The sequence below is a fragment of the Peromyscus leucopus genome, chromosome 1, assembly GCF_004664715.2.
Source record: "Peromyscus leucopus breed LL Stock chromosome 1, UCI_PerLeu_2.1, whole genome shotgun sequence".
Taxonomy (NCBI): domain Eukaryota; kingdom Metazoa; phylum Chordata; class Mammalia; order Rodentia; family Cricetidae; genus Peromyscus; species Peromyscus leucopus.
The window spans coordinates 76,694,533-76,718,491 of record NC_051063.1 but is presented as its reverse complement, the minus strand read 5'-3'; the positions used below and the strand labels follow the sequence as shown (position 1 = coordinate 76,718,491).

The window sequence follows — 23,959 nt, the reverse complement described above, 5'->3', positions numbered from 1 at the left end:
TGCTGGGACTAAAGGCGTGCGCCGCCACCACCGCCTGGCTGGAGTCTTTTTTCTTTCTTTTTTTTTAATTTTTAAAGATTTATTTATTTATTATGTATACAGTGTTTTGCCTGCATGTATGCCTGCACACCAGAAGAGGGCACCAGATCTCAGTATAGATAGATGGCTGCGAGCCACTATGTGGTTACTGGGACTTGAACTCAGGTCCTCTGGAAGAGCAGTCAGTTCTCTTAATCTCTGAGCCATCTCTCCAGCACCCCAGGTTGGATTCTTTAGGAGCTGATCCTGAGGAAGATTTGTGTCCAAATAATTTGTTAAAGTGGTCCCAGGGCTGGGAGACTGTAATGTCCTCAGTTCCATTGTGTGTGTGTGTGGGGGGGGGGGTGTACTTCCAACAGTGAGTAGGGGAAGCAAGAAAGGAAATGGGAGAGGTCAGTCAAGGGATCTTAATAAAAAGTCCAGAGCTAGCACACTATTCCTCAGAAGTAGTCATGAGCGTTAAGCTCCATGGTAATTCCCTGTTTGGGGACATGGAGATGGGAAAGTATTTAAATTCCTAGACTGAAAACTCTTAGCCAGAGGTGGTGGCCCACACCTTTAATCCCAGCACTTAATCCCAACATTTGGGAGGCAGAGGCAGGCAGATATCTGTGAATTTGAGGCCATCCTGGTTTACAAAGTGAGTTTCAGGAGCCAGGGCTGTTACACAGAGAAACCCTGTCTCAAACAACAACAACAAAACAAAACTCTTTAGCCTTTTCAGGCAGAATCAAATGTGATACACACCTGGGGTCCTGGCACTTGGGACACTTAAACACAGGAGGATCGTGAGTTCAAGGCCTGTCTGGGCTGCTTGTCAGAACTCTGTCTCAACAAATCCCTTAGGCAGTTGTCAAAGAAGTCTCTAGTCTTTGAAAGCACAGAGAGCTGATACACACAGAGAAATAACACACATATAATCATCAGCAACAAAAAGGATCTGGGCCCCGTGAGATGGTTCAGCAGGTAAAAGCACTTGCCACTGAATTCTGCCCTTGGTTCATGGCAGAAGGAAAACTGAATCCTGAAAAGTCCTTACCTGCATGTATGTATGTCTATACTCACACACACATACACAATAATAATAATAAGGGGGTGGTCTGAGTGCAGTCCCTATACAGTTTTAGGAAGAACAGTTGGATTTGCATGTTAGAATCACGGTGGACATTGGCATGAAGGCAGCGTGGGGGTGTAAGTGTGTGTTCACATCTGATCAAAGGATTTACTGTGCCTAGGCTAATCCTTACCTAGGAAGGACATCGTCTATAACTGAAGATATCAGGTGAAGTATTAAGTGAGGTAACAGAAGCCTGAGTAAATGCAATCCTGAAAAGTTTTTTGGTTTTGTTTTTTTTTTTACTCTTTGGGGTCCCACCATCCAGCTTCGAAATAAATACACAGAGACTTATTACTTATGAATGCCCGGCCTTAGCTTGGCTTGTTTCTAGCCAGCTTTTCTAACTTAAATTATCACATTTCTCTTTAACTACACTTTGCCTCTGGGTTTTTTATCTTTCTTTCCTTCTTAACCTGTGGCTGGCTGGGTGGCTGGCCCCTGATGTCCTCTCTCCTCTTTTTCTCATTTCCCTCTTTTTCTACTATTTATTCTCTGCCTGCCAGCCCCGCCTATCCTTTCTCCTGCCTTGCCATTGGCCGTTCAGCTCTTTCTTAGAACATCAGTTGTTTTAGCAGGCACAGTAACACAGCTTCACAGAGTTAAACAAATGCAACATAAAAGAATGCATTACATCTTTGTGCACCATTAAACAAATATTCCACAGCATAAACAAATGTAACACTTTTTTTTTGGTTTTTCGAGTATAAATCTTTTTTTTTTTTTTTTTTCCCAGAGCTGAGGACCAAACCCAGGGCCTTGCACTTGCTAGGCAAGCGCTCTACCACTGAGCTAAATCCCCCACATCTTAAACTACTACTCCACAACAGGGTTGTAGTGGGAGAGGGTATCTTTCAGTTGTCTGTCTTTTCTGTCTTAGGATGCCAGATGCCTGGTGCTGTCTGTCTTGCCTGACAGCAAAACAACCAGTCTTTCCTAGTGCCCTCTCTTCCTTTCATGTGTGTCCTGTGGGTTTGTGCATGTTACTGTGGGTGCGTGGAGTCCAGAGAGTGTAGAATCCCCTGGGAGCTGGAGTTACAGAAGGTAGTGAGCTGCCTTATGTGGAAACAGAACTCAGATCCACAAGAGCACTACATGCTCTTAATCTCTGAGCCATCTCTCCAGCTCCCCACAAAGGATTTTATTCCCAGTGCCATCTCTCATAGAGACCCAGTTGTCAGATATTTCTTGGGATATAGTTTCTGAATCCCAACCTCAAGCTGCATCTCTCCTAAGAACTGTTGTGAAGACCGATAACCAAATTATGAGTCAAAGAACTTTCAGAGACTGTCTAAATGAGATGCTTACCAAGTTCCTACTCTGCCTCACACTGTGCTGTGTGCTGCTGTGGAAGTTACCAGTAGTGCTGGGTATGTTCACCATGTGGCGCAAGCCAGTTAGTCTAAATGATTGGGGATGAGAAGAGGAACTTTATTCCAGTAAGCCAGCTAATGAGAAGCTGGATGCCAGGCATTATCATCCCTAGAAAAGCCATCTTGTAGGGCTAGAGAGATGGCTCAGAGGTTAAGAACACTGGCTGCCCTTCCAGAGGTTCTGAGTTCAATTCCCTGCAACCACATGGTGGTTCACAACCATCTGTAATGAGACCTGGTGCCATCTTCTGATATGTAGGCAGAACAATGTATGCATAATAAATAAATGAATCTTTTTTTTTTTTGCCATCTTGCTAGGCAGCTAATTTAATGGCAGCTTGTATAAAGGTAATCAGACTGGTAGTGGGCACCATGTCACAGGTACACGCCAATTCCTAATCACTACATACTTCTCAGTTCCGCAAAGCTCAGGAACTACATTCTTATATAACCAGCGGTTATTCTTTTCATCTACTAGTTTTGCCTATGATGCAGTTCCTAAAATACTGTGCACTGGGCAGGCAAGTGTTAGGTGCCCCAACACAGTAATGAAGGCCAACATACTTGATCATTGTGGGGAAGACGGTGAATCGACACATGTTGCTCCACTTCATCTACCAATAAGAAGTGTAACTTGAATGTTGCTATATGGTTTACATAATTCTATGACTTGACCATATGTATATATGGCTTAACCTTTACTGAATCTCGGTGAATTTGGTACACTACTCAGAAAAGGTTCACTACTCAAGATTCTTCAGTCACTGCCAAAATAGCTCTTTATTGTATCCCTGCTTTTTAAGAGCTGCCGCTCTGGCTGAAGATGTAGTTCAGTGGCAGTGTTTGCCTAGCATTGAGGAAGCCTTAGGTACAATCCCTAGCAGTGCGTGAACCTGGTGTGGTAACACACACATCCTACCCTCAGCATTCAGGTGATGAGAGCCCAAGGTCCCCTCTGGCGACGTTAACGTTACAGGTTTGAGCCCTGCTGGGACTACATGTGATTCTTTTTTAAAAAAGTTTATTCTGAAGGTAGTTTATTTGGCACACCTGTTCTTTCCCTGCCTCAACTGTTTCTACTCCCACCCTGAACAAGAAGTAAACAAGGGGTGAGGTGCATGCATAAAGCCCTGGGCTTCAGTCCTCTGCATCACCATGTAATTGGCAATGATGGAGCACAACTGTAATCCCCGGAAAACTGCCACAAATTCAGAGTTTGAGGCCAGCCAGTGAAGAGAGCATTTCTCCAAAAAGGAGGTGGTGCCAGTCTTTAGTCCCAGCAATTGGGAACCCAAGGTGAGACGATTCAGGTCAGCGAGTATGAAGCCAGCCTCAACTACGGTGGTGGTGCACGCCTTTAATTCGAGCTCTCTCGGGAGGCAAAGGCAGGCGGATCTCTGTGAGTTCGAGACCAGCCTGGTCTACAAAGCTGAGTTCCAGGGCAGCCAGGGCTACACAGAAATACCCTGTCTCAAAACAAACAAACAAACAAACAAACAAACAAAAAACCCGAAACCTCGGATTGAGTCCGGGCGTGGTGGCGCACGTCTTTAAATCTCAGCACTCTCTAGAGGCCAGTGGATTTCTTGTGCGTTCAAGGCCGGCCTGGTCTACATAGCGAATTCCAAGTCGCTCAGGACTATATAATTGGACCGTCTCAATAAAAGAAAGGGGGCGGGGATCAGATTGGACGGTTCTCTGGAGTGTAACTACAAACAGCCTTAGGGGTACCCACCACGAAACAGAAGCCACATCACGGTCTGCTACCTCCAACACCGAGACTCCGCCCCCTCCCCCTGACCCGGAACTAAAAGCGTCCGTCACGCCGGCATCCCCATCACTTCCGGTACCACAATGGCGGCACAGGGAGCGACAGCCGCAGTTGCTGCAACGACTTCGGGAATTGTGGGGGAGGGCGAGCTCGGGCCTGGGGAAAATGCAGCTGTCGAGGGGCCTGCCCGGTCCCCGGGCCGCGTCTCTCCGCCGACCCCGGCGCGTGGCGAACCAGAAGTCACCGTGGAAATCGGAGAGACGTACCTGTGCAGGCGGCCCGACAGCACCTGGCGTGAGGGCGGGGCCCAGGGCCTGGAGGCGGGGCCTAGGGACGGGGCGGGGCTTACCAGTGGGTGTTCCATAGGGCGGAGTTTGGGGGCTAGGAGTCTTGGGGTGAGGGAGGCGACTCAGGTAAGGTGAGGGAGGAGCTGAGGAACTCCCCCGATGGGAGGCTGTGGTCCGGTATTATGCTTGTTTTCTCTTGTAAAGCCATCAGTAAGGTGACCCCATTGTAAGCGCATGAGCACTCATTCTTGCCCGATTCCAAGCTTCATTTTTCTTGCTCTGTTCCTTCACTGGTGTTTTTTGTTTTGTTTTTTGTCTGTCTTTATATTTACATTTCTCTGGTTCTCTACATCGCCAGCAAAGAGGACACCCAGTTCATAAAAACACGTTTCCCCTTTACTTATGTTCCTTTTCCTTCCCTCTGCAAAATAAACCCAGGCTCCTAGCTTCAAAATAAACCCCAAGCTGAGATGGCTCAAAAGATGAAGGTGTTTGCCACCAATCTTGACGATCCGAGTTCTCGCCCCAGAACCCATACAGTTGAAGGAGACAGTGACTCAGTGGTTGTCCTCTGACCTTCACATGTGAGCGCCCTCCCCACTCCCCCTAATAAGATAAATAAATGTAATTTTAAAACTAGAATAACCGTGGAGCATGGTATGCACACCTTTAGTCCCAGTACTGAGAAGGTATACCTGTGAGTTCAAGGCCTGCCTAGCTTGCTTAGCAAGTTCCAGGAGAGCCAGGACTACATAGAGAGACCCTGTCTCAAAAACAAAACAAAACTCGAAGTATCGGTCATGTCTGAGACCTCTCCAGTTTCTAGGCACTCCTCGTAAAGGCTATTGCCAGACCAGGCCTTGCTCCGCTCTCCGAAGACTGCCTTTATAAGCCTTTTATCACAGTACTTTCTTCTTGGGATACATTAGCCTTTCTCATGTTTGTCTGTCTAGTTCTTAACTCAGCTCTTATCTTTATCTCCCATGGTGATCCCATTCTTGACCCCTTCAGGCAAAGCTAATTACTTATATGTTCTGTAGTATTTTTTTCATTCCTCAGCCATAATATATTCGACATGCTAAAATCATCTGCCTTCCTCTGTTAAATGGGAGCCACTAGAGAGCAAGTCCTCTTGTGATTCATTACTGTCTCCGCTTTCTCCGTCCAGCAAGAGCAGAGCAGAAGGCCAGACAAGCATTTGTTTCTAGACAGATCTGCTGAGTGCCTGTCAGTGTGCTAAAAAATTTAAGTCATTCTTTTACAGTTTTAGGTAGGCACTATTCTTACTTTCCAGATGAAGAAACTAAGGTTCAGAAAGTCAAAATAATGTGATCAGCTACATTCATTTAGGAAATGTGAAGGGAGAATTATATATAAGCTTAAACTGTCTTAATCGCCAGCCAGCTCCCATGTCTCCCAAATAAATGAATGACTAAAATGATCACTGGCTTTGGAGCTAGACTTAAACACACATAAATACCAGGTTTCCTCAGTTTTCAGATCTCTGGCCCTGGGTAAGCCTCACTGCCTCACCCTGTCCCCGAAACTTCAGTCCTAACCTAGCTCACCTTTACAGGGTGACTAAGTGCCATAACTGGTGTATGAATCTGGAAATTATCCCTCAGTGTGTCAGATCCCTTTTTTTCCTCTACAGATTCAGCAGAAGTGATCCAGTCTAGAGTGAATGACCAGGAGGGCCGGGAAGAATTCTACGTACACTACGTGGGCTGTGAGTGTTTGGGGCCGTTGGGCCTGGGTGGAAGGAAGAGGTAGCAGGTCAGTCCCTCACGGTCCATCTTAACAGTTAACAGGCGACTGGACGAATGGGTGGACAAGAACCGACTGGCATTGACCAAGACTGTGAAGGATGCCGTGCAAAAGAACTCTGAGAAATACCTGAGTGAGCTGGCGGAGCAGCCGGAGCGCAAGATCACTCGAAACCAAAAACGAAAGCATGATGAGATCAACCACGTACAGAAGGTCTTGGCCCCTCCCCTTTTCCATAGCACCTCCCACTTAAAATCTTGTAGTGTGCCAGGGATTTTATCTCTCATCTATTCTTCATATGTTAAAAAACTTCAGCTTATAGAGAGAAGAGACTTGCTCTGTCACAGCAAGGAAATGGTACAGTTAGGACTGGAACTCTGGAACTTGAAGTCCAAAGGGAAGGAAAAGAAAACAAAATTACGTCAGTTACTTGCTTATCTAGCCCCATGCTGAGTGCTGTAAAAAACTTATCCTCCCCAGTAGTCCATCACCACAGGAAAAATTTGTTCTTAGGCTCAGAGAACTTAGCATGTCAAAGTTAAACAGCTGGTCAAAAAGGTGGGCAGGAGTTAACCATACATTATGGTCTGTGAGCCCAAGGATTCGGTTAAATAGACTTCACTCCCTCCTTTCAGAGGGGCCTTTTGATGAGCATCATTCTTAGTTTACAGAGGGAGCACAGGTAGGTTTAGAAGTCTCATTAGAGGACGGGAGAGATGGTTCAGTGGTTAAGAGCACTGGCTGCTCTTCTAGAGGACCTGGGTTCAATTCCCAGCAATCACACTGCAGTTCACAACTGTCTGTAACTCCAGTTCCAGGTGATCTGGCATCCTCACACAGACATGCATGCAGGCAAAACCCCAATATACATAAAAAATAAATAAATCTTAAAAAAAGAAAGAAATCTCATTAGGAAGTACATTGTCTTAGGGGCCAGACCCTAACCATACATTTGTAGAATGTATCCAAAACCAGGATTATTCTTTAAAGTGTGTGTGTGTGTGTGTGTGTGTGTGTGTGTCTGTGTGTCTGTCTGTCTGTCTGTATGTCTGTATGTCTGTATGTCTGTGTGTGTCTGTGCCCGGGGTTGCGTGCTATGATTGGAGAATGTGGAGGCTAGAGAGCAACTTTGTGAAGTCAGTCCTCTCCTACCTTTAAGTTCCAGGGATCAAGCTTAGGTCTCTCGGTGCACATGTCAGCACCCACTGAACCACCGTAATGGCCCCTTTTTTTTTTGGCTTTTCAAGTCAGTTTCTCTGTAGCTTTGTAGACCAGCTTGCTCAGTACCAGGTTGGCCTTGAACTCACAGAGATCCACCTGGCTGGGCCTCCCAAGTGCTGGGATTAAAGGTGTTCACCACCACTCCCTGGCTCCTCAATGGTTCTTTTTGTTTTTTGAGACTGTCTCATGTAGCCTGCCTGGCCTTAGACTTCTACATAACCAAGGCAGATCTTGACCTGATTCTCCTGTGCCTACTTCCCAAGTGCTAGGCTTGCAGGAGTGAGTCATCATGCTTGGCTATCTTGGTTTCTTGTGACTGTGTAGCCCAGGCTGGCCTTTCCTGTTCCTGGGAATTATGTTCCGCCCACTCTGAACCTCCATTTCTTTTCTCTTCCCCTCCTTTCTTTCTGTTTTGGAAGTTTGACAATTTTATTAGACTTTAAAAGAAAACCCCAAGGCAGGCAGGGTGTAAAGTGTAGGAAAAGAGTCATGCCATCTAAAATGGCATGAAGGTCAGATACATGGTGGATAGTCAGCCACATGTCAGGGAGCCAAGTTTTAGAGGAGTAAAGAGCTAGAAATGTTGGAGGGAGGCCCAGAGTGTTAAGGAAAATATGCTTAGAGAAGGAAGAAAAGGAAAAGTTACATTTTTCTGAATAATTCCGAAATTATTAGCACCTAGAGTCCTAACATTGATTTCCAGGCTAAGGCACTGCAGTAGCCGTGAGCCTCAGCATCCTAGTTCTGCTTACATGCTCTTGGTGAGCACAGTGCACAGTGCTTTTCACACTGTGGACACAGTGTGTTAACAAGTCCACAGGCTGGGAACTTGTTTGGGTGTGGCGTGTAGAACATTTACATTTTGTAAAAGCAGCTTTTTAGATTTATGTGTATGAATGTTGCCTGCATGTGTACCGCATGTACGTCTGGTACCCACAGAGTTCAGAAGAGGGTGTTGGATTCCTTGGAATTGCAGTTACAAATGGCTGTGAGCCACCATGTGAGTGCTGGGAACCGAACCCAGGTCTTCTGCAAGAGCAGCAAATACTCCCAACCCCTCAGCCATTTTTCCATTCCTTTAAAATTGTTTGAATGGAAGAAAGAAATAGGATAATGTAGACAATATTGGTGTTTTCCACGTTCTTAGGGGTAAGTACTGTTTTGAGGTAGTTGTGTTTGACTTGTAATCCATACATGTATATATACACAGACATTTCAACTGGGGACAATGCCAACTATGCTTTTTTTTTTTTTTAAAGATTTATTTATTTATTATGTATACAATGTTCTGCCTACAGGCCAGAAGAAGGCGCTACATCTCATTACAGATGGTTGTGAGCCACCATGTGGGTGCTGGGAATTGAACTCAGGACCTCTGGAAGAATAGCCAGTGCTCTTAACCTCTGAGCCATCTCTCCAGCCCCCACCTATGCTTTAATAAGAAATGCTTTCAATACCCTAAGCTAGAAAGGCTCTCCAGGGCGAGGGTAGTACTGTCTAGTTGAATTGTTATAAATGGATTATGGGCTGGTCTAGCCAATACAGTAGCTCCTCTAGTCACCTGGGGCTCGTCAGTACTAATTTGTGCATGTCCAGTTTGACTAGAATTTTTTTGGGGGGAAGGATGAGACAGGGTTTCTCTCTGTAACAGCTCTGTGGAATTTTTTTTAATTGTCATGAATTTGCATTTAAATAGTACTTGTGATTAATGGTTGTTCTCTTGGACAGCACAGGTTTAAAAGGCTGGCCTCTGATTTGAATAGAGTGACAGTCAGCAGGTAGATAATGGGTGGGCTGAGTAGTGATGGATGAGTGATAAAACTGTCAGCAAGGTTCTTTAGAATCTACATAATTTTTGGAGATTTTTGCTTGTTCGTTGGTTGGGTTTTTTGAGACATGGCCTCAAACTGGATATATTGCCAAGGATGACCTTGAACTGATTCCCCTGCCTCCACCTCTGAAGTGCTGGGATACAGGTGTGTACCACCATCCTATTCTAATTAATGTTTAAATCTAAATAAATTGCAACATTTAAGAAAAATAGTGGTTTTGTAATTCTTTAATGTATTTGCAGAAAAGAATTGTGCTTTGTGAAAATTGAGAAATACAGTTTAAAGAGATGTTTGAAGAGAAAAATCTTTGTTCCTTTTGTTTTTCCTGTCTTTGTTGGAATTGGGCAGACCAAAGCTACTCTGTTCTGTGTACCAGTTCTGTGACCTTGGGCAAGTGACTTTGCTTCTTTGTACCTTAGGTTCCTCTTTTGTATGATGGGAATAACAAGCGCTCTTGTTTCAAAGATTCATTTAAAAGCTAAATGAAATAATATCTATAATATCTATAGAGTGCTTGGCAGTTGCTGGTACCCACGGGCAACCTCATCCCATTCTGTCTGTTTCCTACTCTCTAAAATTGCAATAAGAATTCCCTGTCAAGGCCAGGTATGGTGGTACATACCTGTAGTCACAGCACTGGGGACCTGAGGTAGGAAGGATTGTTCAGCTGAGATAAGAATTTCCTGTAAGTTTCGACTTCAAGGCCAGTCTAGGATACAGGGCAAATTCCAGACCAGTGTGCTATACATGCTGAGACCCTGTCTCAAAAACAACATAATTAGGGCCTGGAGAGATGGCTCAGAGGTTAAGAGCACTGGCTATTCTTCCAGAGGTCCTGAGTTCAATTCCCAGCAACCACATGGTGGCTCACAACCATCTGTAATGAGATCTGGCGCCCTCTTCTGGCATGCAAGCGGAACACTGTATACATAATAAACAAATAAATTAAAAAAAAAAAAATTAACAACAACCCAACACAAAAGTGAATGAATTTAGTCAGATTTACTGGAAGATGCTTGGGAATGATGTTGGGCCTTGAACACCTGGAAAGAGCAAAATTAATCACACATGAGAGTTCACAGAACTCTGTCATAGATTCAGCTGACTTGTGCTCTGCCACGGTGAGGTGAGCATATAGAGCATGAGGAGAAGGAAGGGCATTCTCAGAGGGAAGTGACTACGGTGTAAAAGGTTGAAGGCTGGAAGGAAAATTTTGATAGCTGTGGATTTGAGGGGCTGAGATGTAGCAGGGAGTTTAAGGAACCCAGAACCCTTGTCAGTTGTCCAGACCTAAAGTCGCAGCGATTGTCTGGAGTGCGTCAGAGAAAAGTTCTACTGGAACCGATTCCAGAGATGCCATGGAGATAAGAGCTGGCGTCCACTCAGTTGGCCACTGCTTAGGTCAGCCACCAGGGTGAGGCGTCTTAAGAGCAAGTCAGCCAGTGACAGGCAGTGATGTTTAAGAGAGGGCCTCAGAGGAAGAGGAGCCTAGAAGTCCTTTCTGGACACCTACAGTCTGACATGAGAAGGCGCGGGGGGTGGGGGGGGTGGTTGGGGGCTGACACCCACGGAGCATCCTCAGGAGCTGCTGAGGTCTGGTGTTCAGGAGGGGGACCTGAGCCAGCAGCTGATCTTATTCTGGATGTGCATGACCCAGTGTACAGCTGAAGCTCTTTGTTTGCTTGTTTTTGTTGTTGCTGTTGTTTGTGTGGAGACATGGTTTCTCTGTGTATCCCTGACTGTCCTGGAACTCATTCTGTACACCAGGCTGGCTTCAAACTCAGAGATCTGCCTATCTCTGCCTTTTGAGTGCTGGGATTTAAAAAAGGTGTGCCACCATACCCTGCCTCAGTCTGATTATTATTGTTGTTGTTTGTTTTGACAAGGGTCCCACATAGTCCAGACCGGCTTCACACTTACTGATTTAACTGCCTTAGGTTCCCAGGTGCTTGGATTCCAGGCGAGCACTACCACTGCCAGGCTGAAGCTCTTAACCTAACCACGAACCAGGCCTGACCCCAGGCCCTGCTTATATAGCTTAAGGTCCAGGCTGAGGCATCTGGATGTATGGAGAGGTAGGCAGATAGGAGAGGAGCTCAGAAGAGCCAGCCTCCCAACAAAGTAAAACAAATGAGCTATTGGTGTGATTATCTATTTTTATTGTGAAGTCTTATTATTGTAGACGACAGTAGATAAGCACCAAGTTCTAGGATACAGCACCGTCTAACCATGTCTATTCATCTCTGTGCACTTCTTGCCCAGACCTATGCAGAGATGGACCCCACCACAGCAGCCTTGGAAAAGGAACATGAGGCGGTAAGAATAAGCAGGGTCTGGGGACCAGCTGGGGTCCTCCCTGCCCTCCTTGTTCCTGCTGAGCTCTGAGCTGTGCCTGCCCCCTGCTCTCCCTGTCTGCAGATCACCAAAGTGAAGTATGTAGACAAGATCCACATTGGGAACTATGAAATTGATGCCTGGTATTTCTCACCTTTCCCAGAAGACTATGGGAAGCAGCCCAAGCTTTGGCTCTGCGAGTACTGCCTCAAGTACATGAAGTACGAGAAGAGCTACCGTTTCCACCTGGTGAGGCTGGGCCTGCGGCAGGGCAGACGCCCGCCCAGGGATGAGTCCAGAGAGGCTGGCAAAAAACCACCAAGGGACTAGAGACCTGGAGTCCTCTGGGTGTGGCGGTATTTCCTCTCTCCTAGTGCCTAGGGGATGGCGATAGGAAGATCAGAAGTTCAGGGCCATCCTCGGCTATATAGTGAGTTCTAGGGTGGCTTGAACTGCATAAGGAAGGAAAGCAGGACTTGGAGAGGTGGCTCAGGGGTTAAGAACATTGAATCCTCTTGCAGAGGACCCAGGTTCAGTTCGCAGCACCCATGTCAGGTACCTGTAACTCCAGCTCCAGGAGATCTAAAGCCCTCCTCTTGTCCCTGCTGGAACTTGCACTCAAGTATACACACACACACACACACACACACACACACACACACACACACACTGTTGTAAGCTGGCCTTAAACTCACTACCTTTGGAGTTCTGGGACTGAAGATGTACACCACCATGCCTTGCTAGAAAATAAAAGTGTTTTTGTTTTTTTTTTTAAGTTTGTTTGAAGAAAGGAGAGAAAGACGAAAAGAGAAAGTAGAGACAGCTTTCCCACTGCTGGTGGGGTAACTTTGCCCAGTTTACTCCCTCCTCAAGACCTCAGTTTCCTCTTCTACAGAGTGGGACCAAACTATTCAAGTTCCTTGCCCTTTACTATAAAGCCTGGTGTTGGGCTCCTCAGGGCAAAAGAGAAAAGGGACAACAAAGCGCTCCTGAGCAAGGATGTCGGCCACTAGGAAGGGGTGCTGCACTGCAGCGGCAGAAGGGGGCGCTCTTCACTAGCACAGCAGGGTGTCTCCAAAGCGGACCGAGGAGAACACATGAGGCTTAGAAAAGGAGGGGTCACAGCCACACCCAAAATCAGTTGATTGTGATGCTTGCAAGTTATTAGCCTCTTTGTGCCTTAGTTAGGAACCCGATTGTGTTCTGGTGAGGAAACGGTTACTGGACATAGAGCCCTGAACGTAAGGGCCTGCACATGGCAAAACGAGAGGCCGAGACTCGGCCACACCGTGCTGAGTGGAAGTCACTTAGCAGAGAGTAGAGGTCTGAAGCTTGTTCCCTCACCCCGATCCCCAGGGCCAGTGTCAGTGGCGGCAGCCCCCCGGGAAGGAGATCTATCGAAAGAGCAACATCTCTGTGTACGAAGTGGACGGCAAAGACCATAAGGTGAGTGGTAGCCCAGGGCGTGTGGGAAACTGGCAGTCTCCTGGGTAATTCTTTTTTTTTTTGTTTTTGTTTTCCGAGACAGGGTTTCTCTGTGTACCTTTGTGCCTTTCCTGGAACTCACTTGTTAGCCCAGACTGGCCTCAAACTCACAGAGATCCGCCTGGCTCTGCCTTTCCTGAGTAATTCTTAACACCTCCATCAGGAAGAGACCAGGCTTCAGTGGGTATCTATCTACTCTTGGCCAAGTGAGGTCTCATGTCCTTGGTGCTTGGCCTGTGTTGGTGCACAGTGAACACGGACGGCTGTGTGGTATACCACCCAGGCCAGGGCTCCCCTCTTTCTGGGGACTCTCTTTCTGACAGGGTGGTTCTGGTTTGGCTAGTTCTGGAGCCTCAAGTAGAGACTGTCTTACCTGAGGCTGCTCTTAAACAGCTTCCTCTTTCTAAGTGACCCAGAGATGTTTGCCTGGAAGGGGAAGTGCTTTTGTAAGAGATTTCCTGTTCGGTTCTGAGGCTGCAGCTGAGTTTCTGCTTCTCAGAGGAATGTCCCAACCAGGAGCAGGGATGGACTGTGGTGGCTTGCTTTGGCCTTGGCCTGCTGTGTCTAGGAGGCTTTAGCAAGTCTCCCCTGAAGGGCCATGTAGTACAAGCTGAGGCGAGCTCTTAGACGGCCATGTCACTTCCTGGCTGGTCTCAGACTACCTGCTTCACTTTGTTTTGTTCCTGTTTCCGCATCCATAAGTCAAGAGTCATAATTATTTACCTCATCTGTTTGGTAGAACAAATGAGACCACAAGTGTCAGGTATGTGGCACGTGCCTGGCATCTAGTAGGCTGTTGGTAAACATGGCCTTTGTTGTTATTGGAGACCTGTTGGGCTCAGGTGGCCCTGTGCTAGGGGAATACCGAGCCTGCTCCCTGCCAGCTACTCTGACTTCTTTCGGTTGAACTGGTAGAGTGACAGAAGGGCCTCCCTGGAAACAGTGTGAGGCTGGTGTTGACCAGTTCCACCTGCTGCCAGTTTTGAAGCCTTAAATTAACACCGCACTTCCCCACTCAGGCCCCTGAGTCCCATCAGACCAGCAGTGCTGGCCTCACACAGTATTAGATCAGATAAGGGAGTAGAAGAGGTTTAAAAGCCAGACATCTGTGTGTGGTGACTCACACCTATAATTCTAGCACCCAGGAGGCTGAGAAAGGAGGATTGCCACAAATTTGAGACCAACCTGAGCTGTAGGCTGTCTAAACTCTGTCTTGAAAATTAAAAGGGTTGGGTGTGATAGCACATGCCTTTATTCCCAGCACTTGGGAAGCAAAGGTAGGCAGGTCTCCAAGAGTTCAAGGCCAGTCTGGTCTATAAGCTATAAGTCTTACTATAAGGCCATAGTAAAACCCTTTCTCAAAATAAAAATAAAGTGAAAAACAGAAACCGAAAACAGAAACCTTTTAAATCTGTACTAGGAAGCCAGCTGCAAGGCACCGTGGTCTCTCCTAATGCTGCCCTAGGCAGGCCTGTCCGCATCAATTAGACTGAGGCCCAACAGCTGTGTCCAGTTGGGCAGACAGCTCAGGTTGTTGGTCTGGCTGCAGGCCTCTCCGGTCGGCAGTTACCAGCTTCTGCTTAGCAGCTTTGCATTGACTGTGAATGGGACAGAGCCTGGACCCACTGAGTTTCTGCCCTGGCATTCACCAGCCGTGGGACCTAACCCACTCTTCTTTCTGGGCCTCAGTTTCCTGTTCTAAAACACAAGTCAGTGTATGTAAAGATTGAAGCCGGTCATGCATATCAAACCCTACCCTTTCTCTGGCCCTCAAGAGTGGTCCCTTGACAGGGAAAGTGCTGGCTGTGCAAGCCTGACAGCCTGAGTTCATCCTGGAGCGTCGCTCTCCAACATTCACATGTGTGCCCTAGCGTGTGTGCCTGTGTGTGCCTGTGTGTGCCTGTGTGTGCCTGTGTGTGTTCGCGCACCTCCTCCCCACTAACAAAGTGGCATCGAGTTGGGCTGGATGGCAGGGCGTGATGGCACATACCTTTAGTTCCAGAATGCAGGAGGCAGAAGCAGGCAGATCTGTGTCTGATGGTCTGCAGAATAAATTCCAAGTCAGCCACGACTACGTATTGAGACCCTGTCTCAAAAACAAATAAATAATAAAGGAAGCAATGATCAGTCCAGCTCTCCTGTTACTGTTAGCGCTAATGGACTTCACTTTGGGTCTCCTTCCGTCCACTTCACTGACTGCAAGACTCCTTTCTGCTTTGAATTCTGTTCCATCCTGAGGAGGCGCTTACTCCCCTCCCTGACCCCGGCTCCTCTGTGCAGCCTGGCACTTAAAGAGCAGCAGAGTGGCTGCCGGTCCCCAGACAGAGCGGAGGCATTGTACTGTTGGCTGAGCATGTTCCTATCTCTCATCCCTAGATCTACTGTCAGAACCTGTGTCTGCTGGCCAAGCTTTTCCTGGACCACAAGACCTTGTATTTTGACGTGGAGCCCTTTGTCTTTTACATTTTGACAGAAGTAGATAGGCAAGGGGCCCACATCGTCGGCTACTTTTCTAAGGTACTAGTTCGGGGAGCCCGGGAAGAAGGTGTTATAAACTAGATTGGGGGCTAGAACCTCCAAAGGGCCTGAGTACCCCATACTCCACAGGAGAAGGAATCCCCAGATGGAAACAACGTGGCCTGCATCCTGACACTGCCCCCCTACCAGCGGCGCGGCTACGGGAAGTTCCTCATTGCTTTCAGTGCGTGGCTGCTGCAGTGGGTGTGGTTGGGAATGCTGGGGTGGGGGCAGGGCGAGGCTGGGTCTCTAAGGTTCTTCCTGTCACTGCCAGGTTATGAGCTCTCCAAGCTGGAGAGTACTGTAGGCTCTCCAGAGAAGCCACTGAGTGACCTGGGCAAACTCAGCTACCGAAGCTACTGGTCATGGGTCTTACTGGAGATCCTGCGAGACTTCCGGGGCACATTGTCTATCAAAGATCTTAGGTAAGAGCCTCGGTTTCCAGCCAGGTCCAGGTACACCGTCCATCAGGGACCTTGTGAAGGATCATCTTGGAATCCTGCGGGAGTGGGCTCTCCTAAGAGTGTCATGGGTCTTGTCTCTTTCCCTGTCTCCATGTATTCTATTCCTTCTCTACAGCCAGATGACCAGCATCACCCAGAATGACATCATCAGCACACTGCAGTCCCTCAACATGGTTAAGTACTGGAAGGGCCAGCACGTGATCTGTGTCACACCTAAGCTGGTAGAGGAACACCTCAAAAGTGCCCAGTATAAGAAACCGCCTATCACAGGTGTGTGGGGTGCTGCTGTGTGCAGTGTGTGCGCTCGCGCTCGCTCTCTCTCTCTCTCTCTCTCTCTCTCTCTCTCTCTCACACACATGTTTGGCAGGGTGGGATAAGAGCCAAGCCCCCCCCCCTTTTTTTTTTTGGCTGTTATAAGATCCCAAACCAGTTGGACCAGCTTCCAGGACTTCGACCTAGAGCAGGTTACTCATTCCTGGGATTCCCTCCCCCTCCTCCCAACTGAGGTCGTCCTTTTGTTCTCACCTGGAAGGTGAAACCTGGCCTGGGCCTTGGAAGAGCAGCCAGGTGTAAGCAGACTTGAGCCACGGCCTCTCATACCTCTTTTCTCCCACAGTGGACTCTGTCTGCCTCAAGTGGGCACCCCCCAAGCACAAACAAGTCAAGCTTTCCAAGAAGTGAGTGGCCTGTTCCCAGCTTTGGACCTACGTTTCCTGGCCTCTAACCTGTAAATATGTGTACAGACCTGCTTTGTGTCATTTTTTAATAAAGTAAATTCTGCTGGTGTGCAAAGGAGAGACCAAAGGGTGATATTCTTCATTTCATCTCACATACAGCCAGTTGTGTTCAAAACATTTACTCCTTGCTCCTCTTATCCCTCACCCTGATCAAGCCCCAGCCGGCTCCGGTGGGGGCTCAGTCCTCCGGAGTCCAGGAGTTGGCTCAAAGCAGGCTTGGCAGCCAGCGGAGTGAGGCTGAGGTCTTCCCTGTCTGAAGGACAGACAAAGCCCCGGAGACAGGAAGAGGACAAAGTAATGGGCTCATCAGGCAGGCTGGGTAGGGCCCTGAAGCTGGTCTTCTGCAGCAGACCGCTGGGCAGCTGCGCTGTGTACTAGACACAGGTGGAAGTCGGGGCGCACTTTCCTGGTGGAGGCTTCTGGGAGCTCCATAGGAGCCTAACCAATAAACTGCACACAGTAGAGGAAGGGAGCTCGAACTTCCGGCCCATTCCACAGGCCGTAAACTTCTTGGCCCTTGATTAGAATCCCAAAGAGCAAATGAAGAAGAATGGGCTCAGAGATAAAGCTGGTGCACTGCCCTCCTGAACGGCACGTCCTTGGTGTGCTGTTGGTCTGGGAGGCATGGTCAGTTTTGAGGGTTAAGCAGCTTAATGTTCAAACCAAAGGCAGAGGAGGCCCAGGGCCAGGCCCAGTGGCAGGAAAAGTCTGGGCCTTAATCCCCGGGCTGGAGCTGAGTTGAAGACAGGATGATGGTTGCAGAGGTGGCCATCTGGCTGGGACTCCTGGGTTTGGGGAACGAGACGAGGCTGGAGCTCTGCCACATTGTGGTGGATCCAGGAGGCATAGGTAGAAGTTAGAGTATATACTCCAGGCCTGTTAGGGGCTCCACAGGCATCACCCCAGCTCACAATGCCTGCCAAATACCAGAGGCCTTCTATGGGACAAGAGAGTGGGCCCCCAGAGTCACCCTAAGGAAAAAAAAAAGCTCTGTCAGGACATACGTCTGGCCAACAGTCATCCATGCCCGCTCCTTCAGCCCTCCACCTCTCAGGGTCTACCTGTCTCTGGGCCCTGGGCCTTGCCCTTACCTGACAAGCATCTTTGCCTCCCTTCACATAGCCAGCACACAGCATGTCCTGTTGGATAGTGTGGGGTTCTTCAGGCACGGCATTGATATTGTACAGGCAGCCACAGGTTTCACGGCTGATCAGTGGTACCTCAAGCTGCTGCAGTGGCCTGGGCATCTGGAGGCTCACTGCGGGAACAAAATGTTTTTACTCGGGGTCCCCAACCCAATCGGCTTCCCCTTCCCTGTCCCTTGGCACCCAGTGCCCCGCCTCACCTGAAGGGGCCACGTGCCCCCATCCCGTGACAGTACACTGGAGGCCGTTGGGAAAGGAGGCATTGGCTGCAGGGAGGCAGATGGGTCTGATGTAGCGGGAGAAGGTGACAGGGCTGCTGAGGCGGACCAGTGCAATGTCACCCTGGGAGCCCTCTTCTCGGTAGCTTGAGTGGGCGATGATCTGAGCCACTGTGCGGACCACAGTCTCGTTGTTGTAGGAGTCCAGCTGATGGGCTCCCATCTTCACCTCGTACTGTTCCCTGGAGTGCTCTCTGCAGGCAGAGGGGCAAAGAGTAGGGCCCGAGACGCCTCTTCTGTCCCCTGCCCGTGGTGCCTTCTGCTGTCCTAGCTCAGATCCTGTATGGCACTGAGGACCTAGTTTTACCCATGCCCCTAACCGCACTTTGAACTTTTTCCTGTGTGTCTGTGTGTGAGATCTCATTATTTATCCCTGGCTGTCCTGGAACTTTATGTATACTAGGCTGGCCTTGAACTCACAGAGATCCACCTGTCTTTTTTTTTTTCCTTTGGTTTTTCGAGACAGGGTTTCTCTGTAGCTTTGGAGCCTGTCCTGGACTAGCTCTGTAGACCAGGCTGGCCTCGAACTCACAGAGATCCACCTGCCTCTGCCTCCCGAGTGCTGGGATTACATGTGTGAGCCACCACCACCCGGCGATCCACCTGTCTTTGCCTCTTGAGCGCTGGGATTCAAAGCGTGACCACTAAGTGTGGCCCAAGACTACTGATACTCTTAATCTCACACCAGGAACTAGACTGACCCATGGCATGCTTTTTTTTTTTTTTCTCTACCTTCCTTCCTTTTTTTTTTGAGCCAGGGTCCAATGTAAACAGGGTCAAGCTGGCCTTGAATTGACTGTGCAGTAGCTGTGGATGACCTTGAACTTCTGATCCTGTTTCCACCTCCCAAGCACTGGGATTTCAGGCCTGTCACCCAAATGCTGCTTCCAACCCACTTTTGACCCTCCCTCTGACCCTCCACCGGTTGGTACCTGGGGAAGCAGTGAGCAGCTGACACCACCCACTGGTTGGACACCAGTGACCCTCCACACACATGGACGCCATCGTAGGTGAGGCTGACCTGCCAGGGCCACTGGCCAGGCTTGGCATTGCTACCGCCTGTGATGCGTGGCTGCATAACAGCACCACACGGGGCTGTCCAGGGAAGAAGGGAAGGTGAGGGCCAGCCTTTCTGTGCACGCCCCCGCCCCCCGCCCCTCCCTCTCCCCCACAGCAGCCCTTAGCCCCGCCACCCACCCCGCCACCCCCACACATGATCAGAGCCTGGGAAGTGCATTCATATGGAGCTGCCTTCCCACCCTATGGCTCAACAGCTGTGAGAAGTTCACTGCCGGGTGCTGTCCTACTCAAGCGTCATGGCGGCCCCTTCCTCCCAAGCCGTCTTGCTTTCTATCCAGTCTGCCCTTTACATAGCTGAATATCTTTATAAACCACAAGTCTGACCAAGTCGTGGTCTTGCTAAGCTCCTCCATGGCTCCAACTGACCTTAAGATACATTCCAGGGGCTGGAGAGATGGCTCAGCGGTTAAGAGCACTTGTTACTCTTGCAGAGGCCTAGGTTTGGTTTCCAGCACCCACATGGCAGCTTACAACGCTCCTAAATTCTAGTTCCAGGGGATCTGATACCTCTGACCTCCAAAGGCACCGGACACTCATGTGACACATGCACATCCATACAGGCAAAATAAAAAGATTCGTTCCAGATGCACCGGACACTATCCTCTGACTATTGTCCTAGACACCTCCTGTCACATACACTGGGCCATGCACTACTGACCTCTGGACCTTTGTTCATACCAGTCACTCTATGGCCTTCCTAAGTGCGGCCCCCCACAGCCTGCTCTGATGGAGCTGGCCGAGTCACAGGTGGTGTTCTCAGCTTCCAGAGCCTTCTCTGCCCACTGTCCAGGCTGACAACTGTTCTCATGCCTATGACTGTTTCATCTATCAACCTGTGCGTTGCCTAGGGGCACCCCTCTTTCCACCCTGTCCCCACACAGAGCACACAGAGGTATGGACGTGGTTTAACATTGAAACAATTGGATAGTCTGTGATGTGGCCCAGCCTCCACCGAGCTAGCAGGGGAGTAGGGTGAAAACGGCCTTTCACGTCTTCCTCAAGCAGAGAAAACAGCCACCCAGACTCCATTCCCTCATAATCATGACAATGGCTACTACTTAGCCTGCTGGGCATGTCTGGGCCCAAGGGGCTTTCACTTCCCAGTCTACGGGAATCCTCACTCCAGCCCTAGAACAGAGCTGACAGCTTTTAGGGCAAAGGAACTGGAGCTTGGAAAGATAAGGAGACAAGGCCACAAAACAGTTAAGCTCCGACTGAAAACCAGTCTGCCTAGGAGCTGGTCTGTGTAGTTTCCCTCAGAACCACCTCCGATACCCACACACGGAGAGTCAGCCTTCGACTATGCCCTTGGACAACTCATTGCTTCTCTTCACCTCAGGTTCCTCATAAAACAAGAGCCATGATTCCATACTCACAGAGCTGTTGGGACACTTAGTGTGACTAGGTGAGCAAGTGACAAGAGCCCCTAAAGCCACCAGGGGACCCCGAACTGGTGTACCCTCACTTCCCTTCTCCCAGTTCTCCAGAAAGCCTCACCTTCAGCCCCGTCAGCTCCTGGAGGGAAAGAAAGAGGGAGGAGGTAAGCAGGGAGGCCTGAGTTACAGACCCCTAAGACCCACCGCTTGCCCAGAGGGCAACTCCTGGCTCAGGGGGCCGACCGGAGAAGACGGCTAACTGGTAGGGACACAGACTCAGGAATCCGGGAGGAGAGCTGTGTTCTACACCGGGGTTCTCTCTGCCGGCTCGCGCCCCTGCCCTCTCTCCAACCCCCCTCCCCGCTGATCCACACTTACCCACTCTTGACTGGAGCAATCCGATAAGAAGCAGAATGGCCACAGCTTCCAGCTGCCCAGGTCCCAGGCCCACCCTTAGGGCCATGGCCCAGGACGAGGGCCCCCGGGGGAGACTGTTGGTAGAGGAGGGAGGAAGGCTGGTTTTGAAAGGCAGGATTTAGATGTGGGCTCAGAAGTGAGGAATCCCAGGATCTCCGACGGGGAAGGTGAAGCCAGTGAACGGCGGGGTTCTTGGCAGGAAATGGCCACAGCGGGTGAAGACACGCCTTTAGTCTCTCTGCGGTGACCAGTGTGGACCTATTCCACCTTACAACCTGGCCACCACACAGACCTCTCCAGGCACCTCGGCAGAAGCACCTACCTGTGGGCTCCTCCCTCAGCCACGCCCTCCTGGCTGAAAGCAGTGGGATTTTTTTTTTTTTTTTTTCTGCTTCTGACCTCTGTAGTCCTTTCAGGCTCCTTGGGTAGTGGGGGTGGTTTTGGTAAGAGGAAAACTGACCCTGGCCAGTCAGAAAGCAGTCTAAGGCAGGGCTGGAAACCCTGAGGGCCAGCCAAGCGTCCCAGGTCTTCCTGGTCCTCGGTTAGTACCCCACCCCCCACCCCTCACTCAGCAGCCTGGCCCAGACTTGATTATTGTAGGGCCACTGCTCACTTCTTCCCTCCTTCCTCAGGCCAGGTGTCTGAGACTAGGACATGGGGGACGCCCCAGGCCGGGGCCACTCCTGGCAGGCTTGCTCTGAGCCTTGCAGTCTCCTTGCAGGTGTTGAGTGTGTCTGGCTGTGGACAATCATCCAACAAGTATTTGCTGAGTACCTACTATGGCCCCAGGCACAAGTGGCCAACTATACCATCCATGACCTCCTTGAGATTATGATGGAGGAGGGATGTCAGACTTGAATCAAATAATAAAAGGCAAATTATTGAATTAATTTCAAACCAGGAGCTGTGACAGACAAAATGAGTGGGGGGCTTTTAATTGCACAGTGGCTGGATCCATCCTGGAGGAAGAACGCTGAGAACCAAACCCCAAGAGAGTATGGGAAGATGCTAAAAGAATCAAAACTGGCAAAGCATGGCTGGGCGAGGTGGCACATGCCTTGAAATCGTCCCGTCCTGTCCCCCCACCAAAGGCAGGGGGATCTCTGTGATTTGTGGCCAGCCTGGACTACATAGCAAGTTCTAGAACAGCCAGGGCTACATAGAGAACCCCCTCCCTCCCAAAAAAAAAAAAAAAAAAAAAAAAAAGACAAAGCTGTGATGTAGTAAAGCAGAACATCTGTAGTGCAGGGTGCCGGGTAGAAGTTCAGGGCAAGGGGCTGGGCAGACGGCTCGGTGGCTAAGACACTGGCTGGGCAAGCGCAAGGCCTGAGTTCAGATCCTCAGCCCCTAGGTAAAAGCGAGGTGTGGTGGCTCAAGTTTGTAAGCCGGGTACAGCACTGGGTGGGAGAAAGTGGAGACAGCAGATCCCGGGGCGTTGCTAGCCAGCCAGTCTGGATGAAATAGCAAGCTCCAGGTTCAGTGGGACCCTGTCTCAAAATCAAGGCGGAGAGCGGTAGGCTCAGAACTGGCTTGTATGGGTGTGTGTGTGTGTGTGTGTGTGTGTGTGTGTGTGTGTGTGTGTGTATACACACATGCACATGCCCACGGGAAGAGTTCAGGGAGAGGACGCCCGCGTGCCTGCTGCCAGTGTGGCACGGGGACATGGCTTCGGCTTAAGCGTGAGGAAAAATAGACCCTTACATCCTCTACTCTCTTCCTAGAACCCTGGGCGTCTGGACTCCAGCCCAGCCCGGTGGCCAGAGCATTCCTGGAGGGGGTGAAGGGGAGAGGTGGGCTTCGGAGGGAGGGATAAGACTTTGGGAGTCAGGGTGTGTTTGGGAACCAGTGAGGCATGATCCATGTGAGGGTAGCTGACTTGGTACAGAGAGCAGGTGGAGCGTGCACTTCCTGAGGGCCTGAACAAGTCACTGTGGTATCTAGAAATGAAGGAGAAGGCCTCAGCAACCTCTACCCTTCTCAGCCGCCCAGTGCCACCTTCTGCTGACTTCTAGTCTCCCTTCCCTGCTCCCTGCCTGTAACAGACTGCGCCCCCAGCTTCAGAAGTGAGCCTCTGCTTACCCTTGACTTCCACCCTTCCCTCGGGTCTGTTTGCTGTCTGTCTGTACTCAGGCCTCATTTCCTCTCTGACCATTTCTTGATCCCTAGTCAAGGGGTAGCCACGTGTTTCCCACTTGACAGGGAACACTCGGTGAACTTATTTTTCAGACACCGATTGTCACGCCTTGCCAGTTAGCAGCTGGTGTGGACTGAATCAGCAGGGGAGTGGTGGGGACCGAGGTGGGATTTGCACACATGTGGCCCAAATCCTGGGGGCATTGGTTAGGACGGTCGAGTGGGAGTTTCTTGAAGGGTGCCGAGGTTCACATGTATGTGTGTGCGCGTGCGCGCACATTCATGCTAGAGACTCTAGGAATGTACAGTATACATTGGGGGTGTGTATTTAGGGCTGGCTTTGCCATCCCAAGGCTTCCTAGTCTAGTGGGTGCAGAGCCAGCGCTGAGGTATGCTGCAGGTGCTGGGGACACTAATTCCAGTGGAGAGGTGACACACAGCCAGCTGTCCACCTAGCCTCCCCCGCCCAGAGGCAGGAATGAGGGAACCAGCTGCCACGTTATAGGGGACGTATTTCCTGGGATCCCAAGGCCTGACTCACCACCAAGAGGGAGGAGCCCTGTCCTTGGGGCTCTCCCCTTAGCTCTAA

General features: G+C 49.7%; 2 protein-coding genes across 2 annotated transcripts; one reads left to right on the top strand and one right to left on the bottom strand.

The window, feature by feature from the left end:
- Positions 1-4,361: 4,361 nt before the first annotated feature.
- On the top strand, positions 4,362-17,001 carry Kat8 (lysine acetyltransferase 8). Its single transcript, XM_028885637.2, has 11 exons — positions 4,362-4,591; positions 6,239-6,313; positions 6,389-6,564; positions 11,667-11,720; positions 11,823-11,987; positions 13,095-13,184; positions 15,600-15,740; positions 15,831-15,924; positions 16,015-16,165; positions 16,320-16,474; positions 16,821-17,001. Exons 1-11 carry the CDS (start codon positions 4,381-4,383, stop codon positions 16,883-16,885), a joined length of 1,377 nt encoding a protein of 458 aa, XP_028741470.1. The 5' UTR covers positions 4,362-4,380; the 3' UTR covers positions 16,886-17,001.
- Positions 17,002-17,016: 15 nt separating this feature from the next.
- Prss8 (serine protease 8) lies at positions 17,017-21,588 on the bottom strand. Its single transcript, XM_028885638.2, has 6 exons — positions 21,199-21,588; positions 20,942-20,959; positions 19,297-19,459; positions 18,287-18,558; positions 18,033-18,199; positions 17,017-17,912 (listed from the first exon to the last, which is right to left on the bottom strand). The coding sequence occupies exons 1-6, from the start codon at positions 21,281-21,283 to the stop codon at positions 17,592-17,594; spliced, it is 1,026 nt and encodes a 341-aa protein (XP_028741471.1). The 5' UTR covers positions 21,284-21,588; the 3' UTR covers positions 17,017-17,591.
- Between the last annotated feature and the right edge of the window lie 2,371 nt (positions 21,589-23,959).

Excerpts from the sequence above, each read along its gene's own strand:
- Kat8 (XM_028885637.2), top strand. The coding sequence starts at position 4,381 with ATGGCGGCACAGGGAGCGACAGCCGCAGTTGCTGCAACGACTTCGGGA. Across the intron at positions 6,314-6,388 it reads CTACGTACACTACGTGGGCT|TTAACAGGCGACTGGACGAA; the intron begins GTGAGTGTTTGG and ends CCATCTTAACAG. Across the intron at positions 13,185-15,599 it reads TGGACGGCAAAGACCATAAG|ATCTACTGTCAGAACCTGTG; the intron begins GTGAGTGGTAGC and ends TCTCATCCCTAG.
- Prss8 (XM_028885638.2), bottom strand. The coding sequence starts at position 21,283 with ATGGCCCTAAGGGTGGGCCTGGGACCTGGGCAGCTGGAAGCTGTGGCC. Across the intron at positions 18,559-19,296 it reads GCTGCTCACTGCTTCCCCAG|AGAGCACTCCAGGGAACAGT; the intron begins GTACCAACCGGT and ends CTCTGCCTGCAG. Across the intron at positions 18,200-18,286 it reads GGGGCACGTGGCCCCTTCAG|TGAGCCTCCAGATGCCCAGG; the intron begins GTGAGGCGGGGC and ends TTGTTCCCGCAG.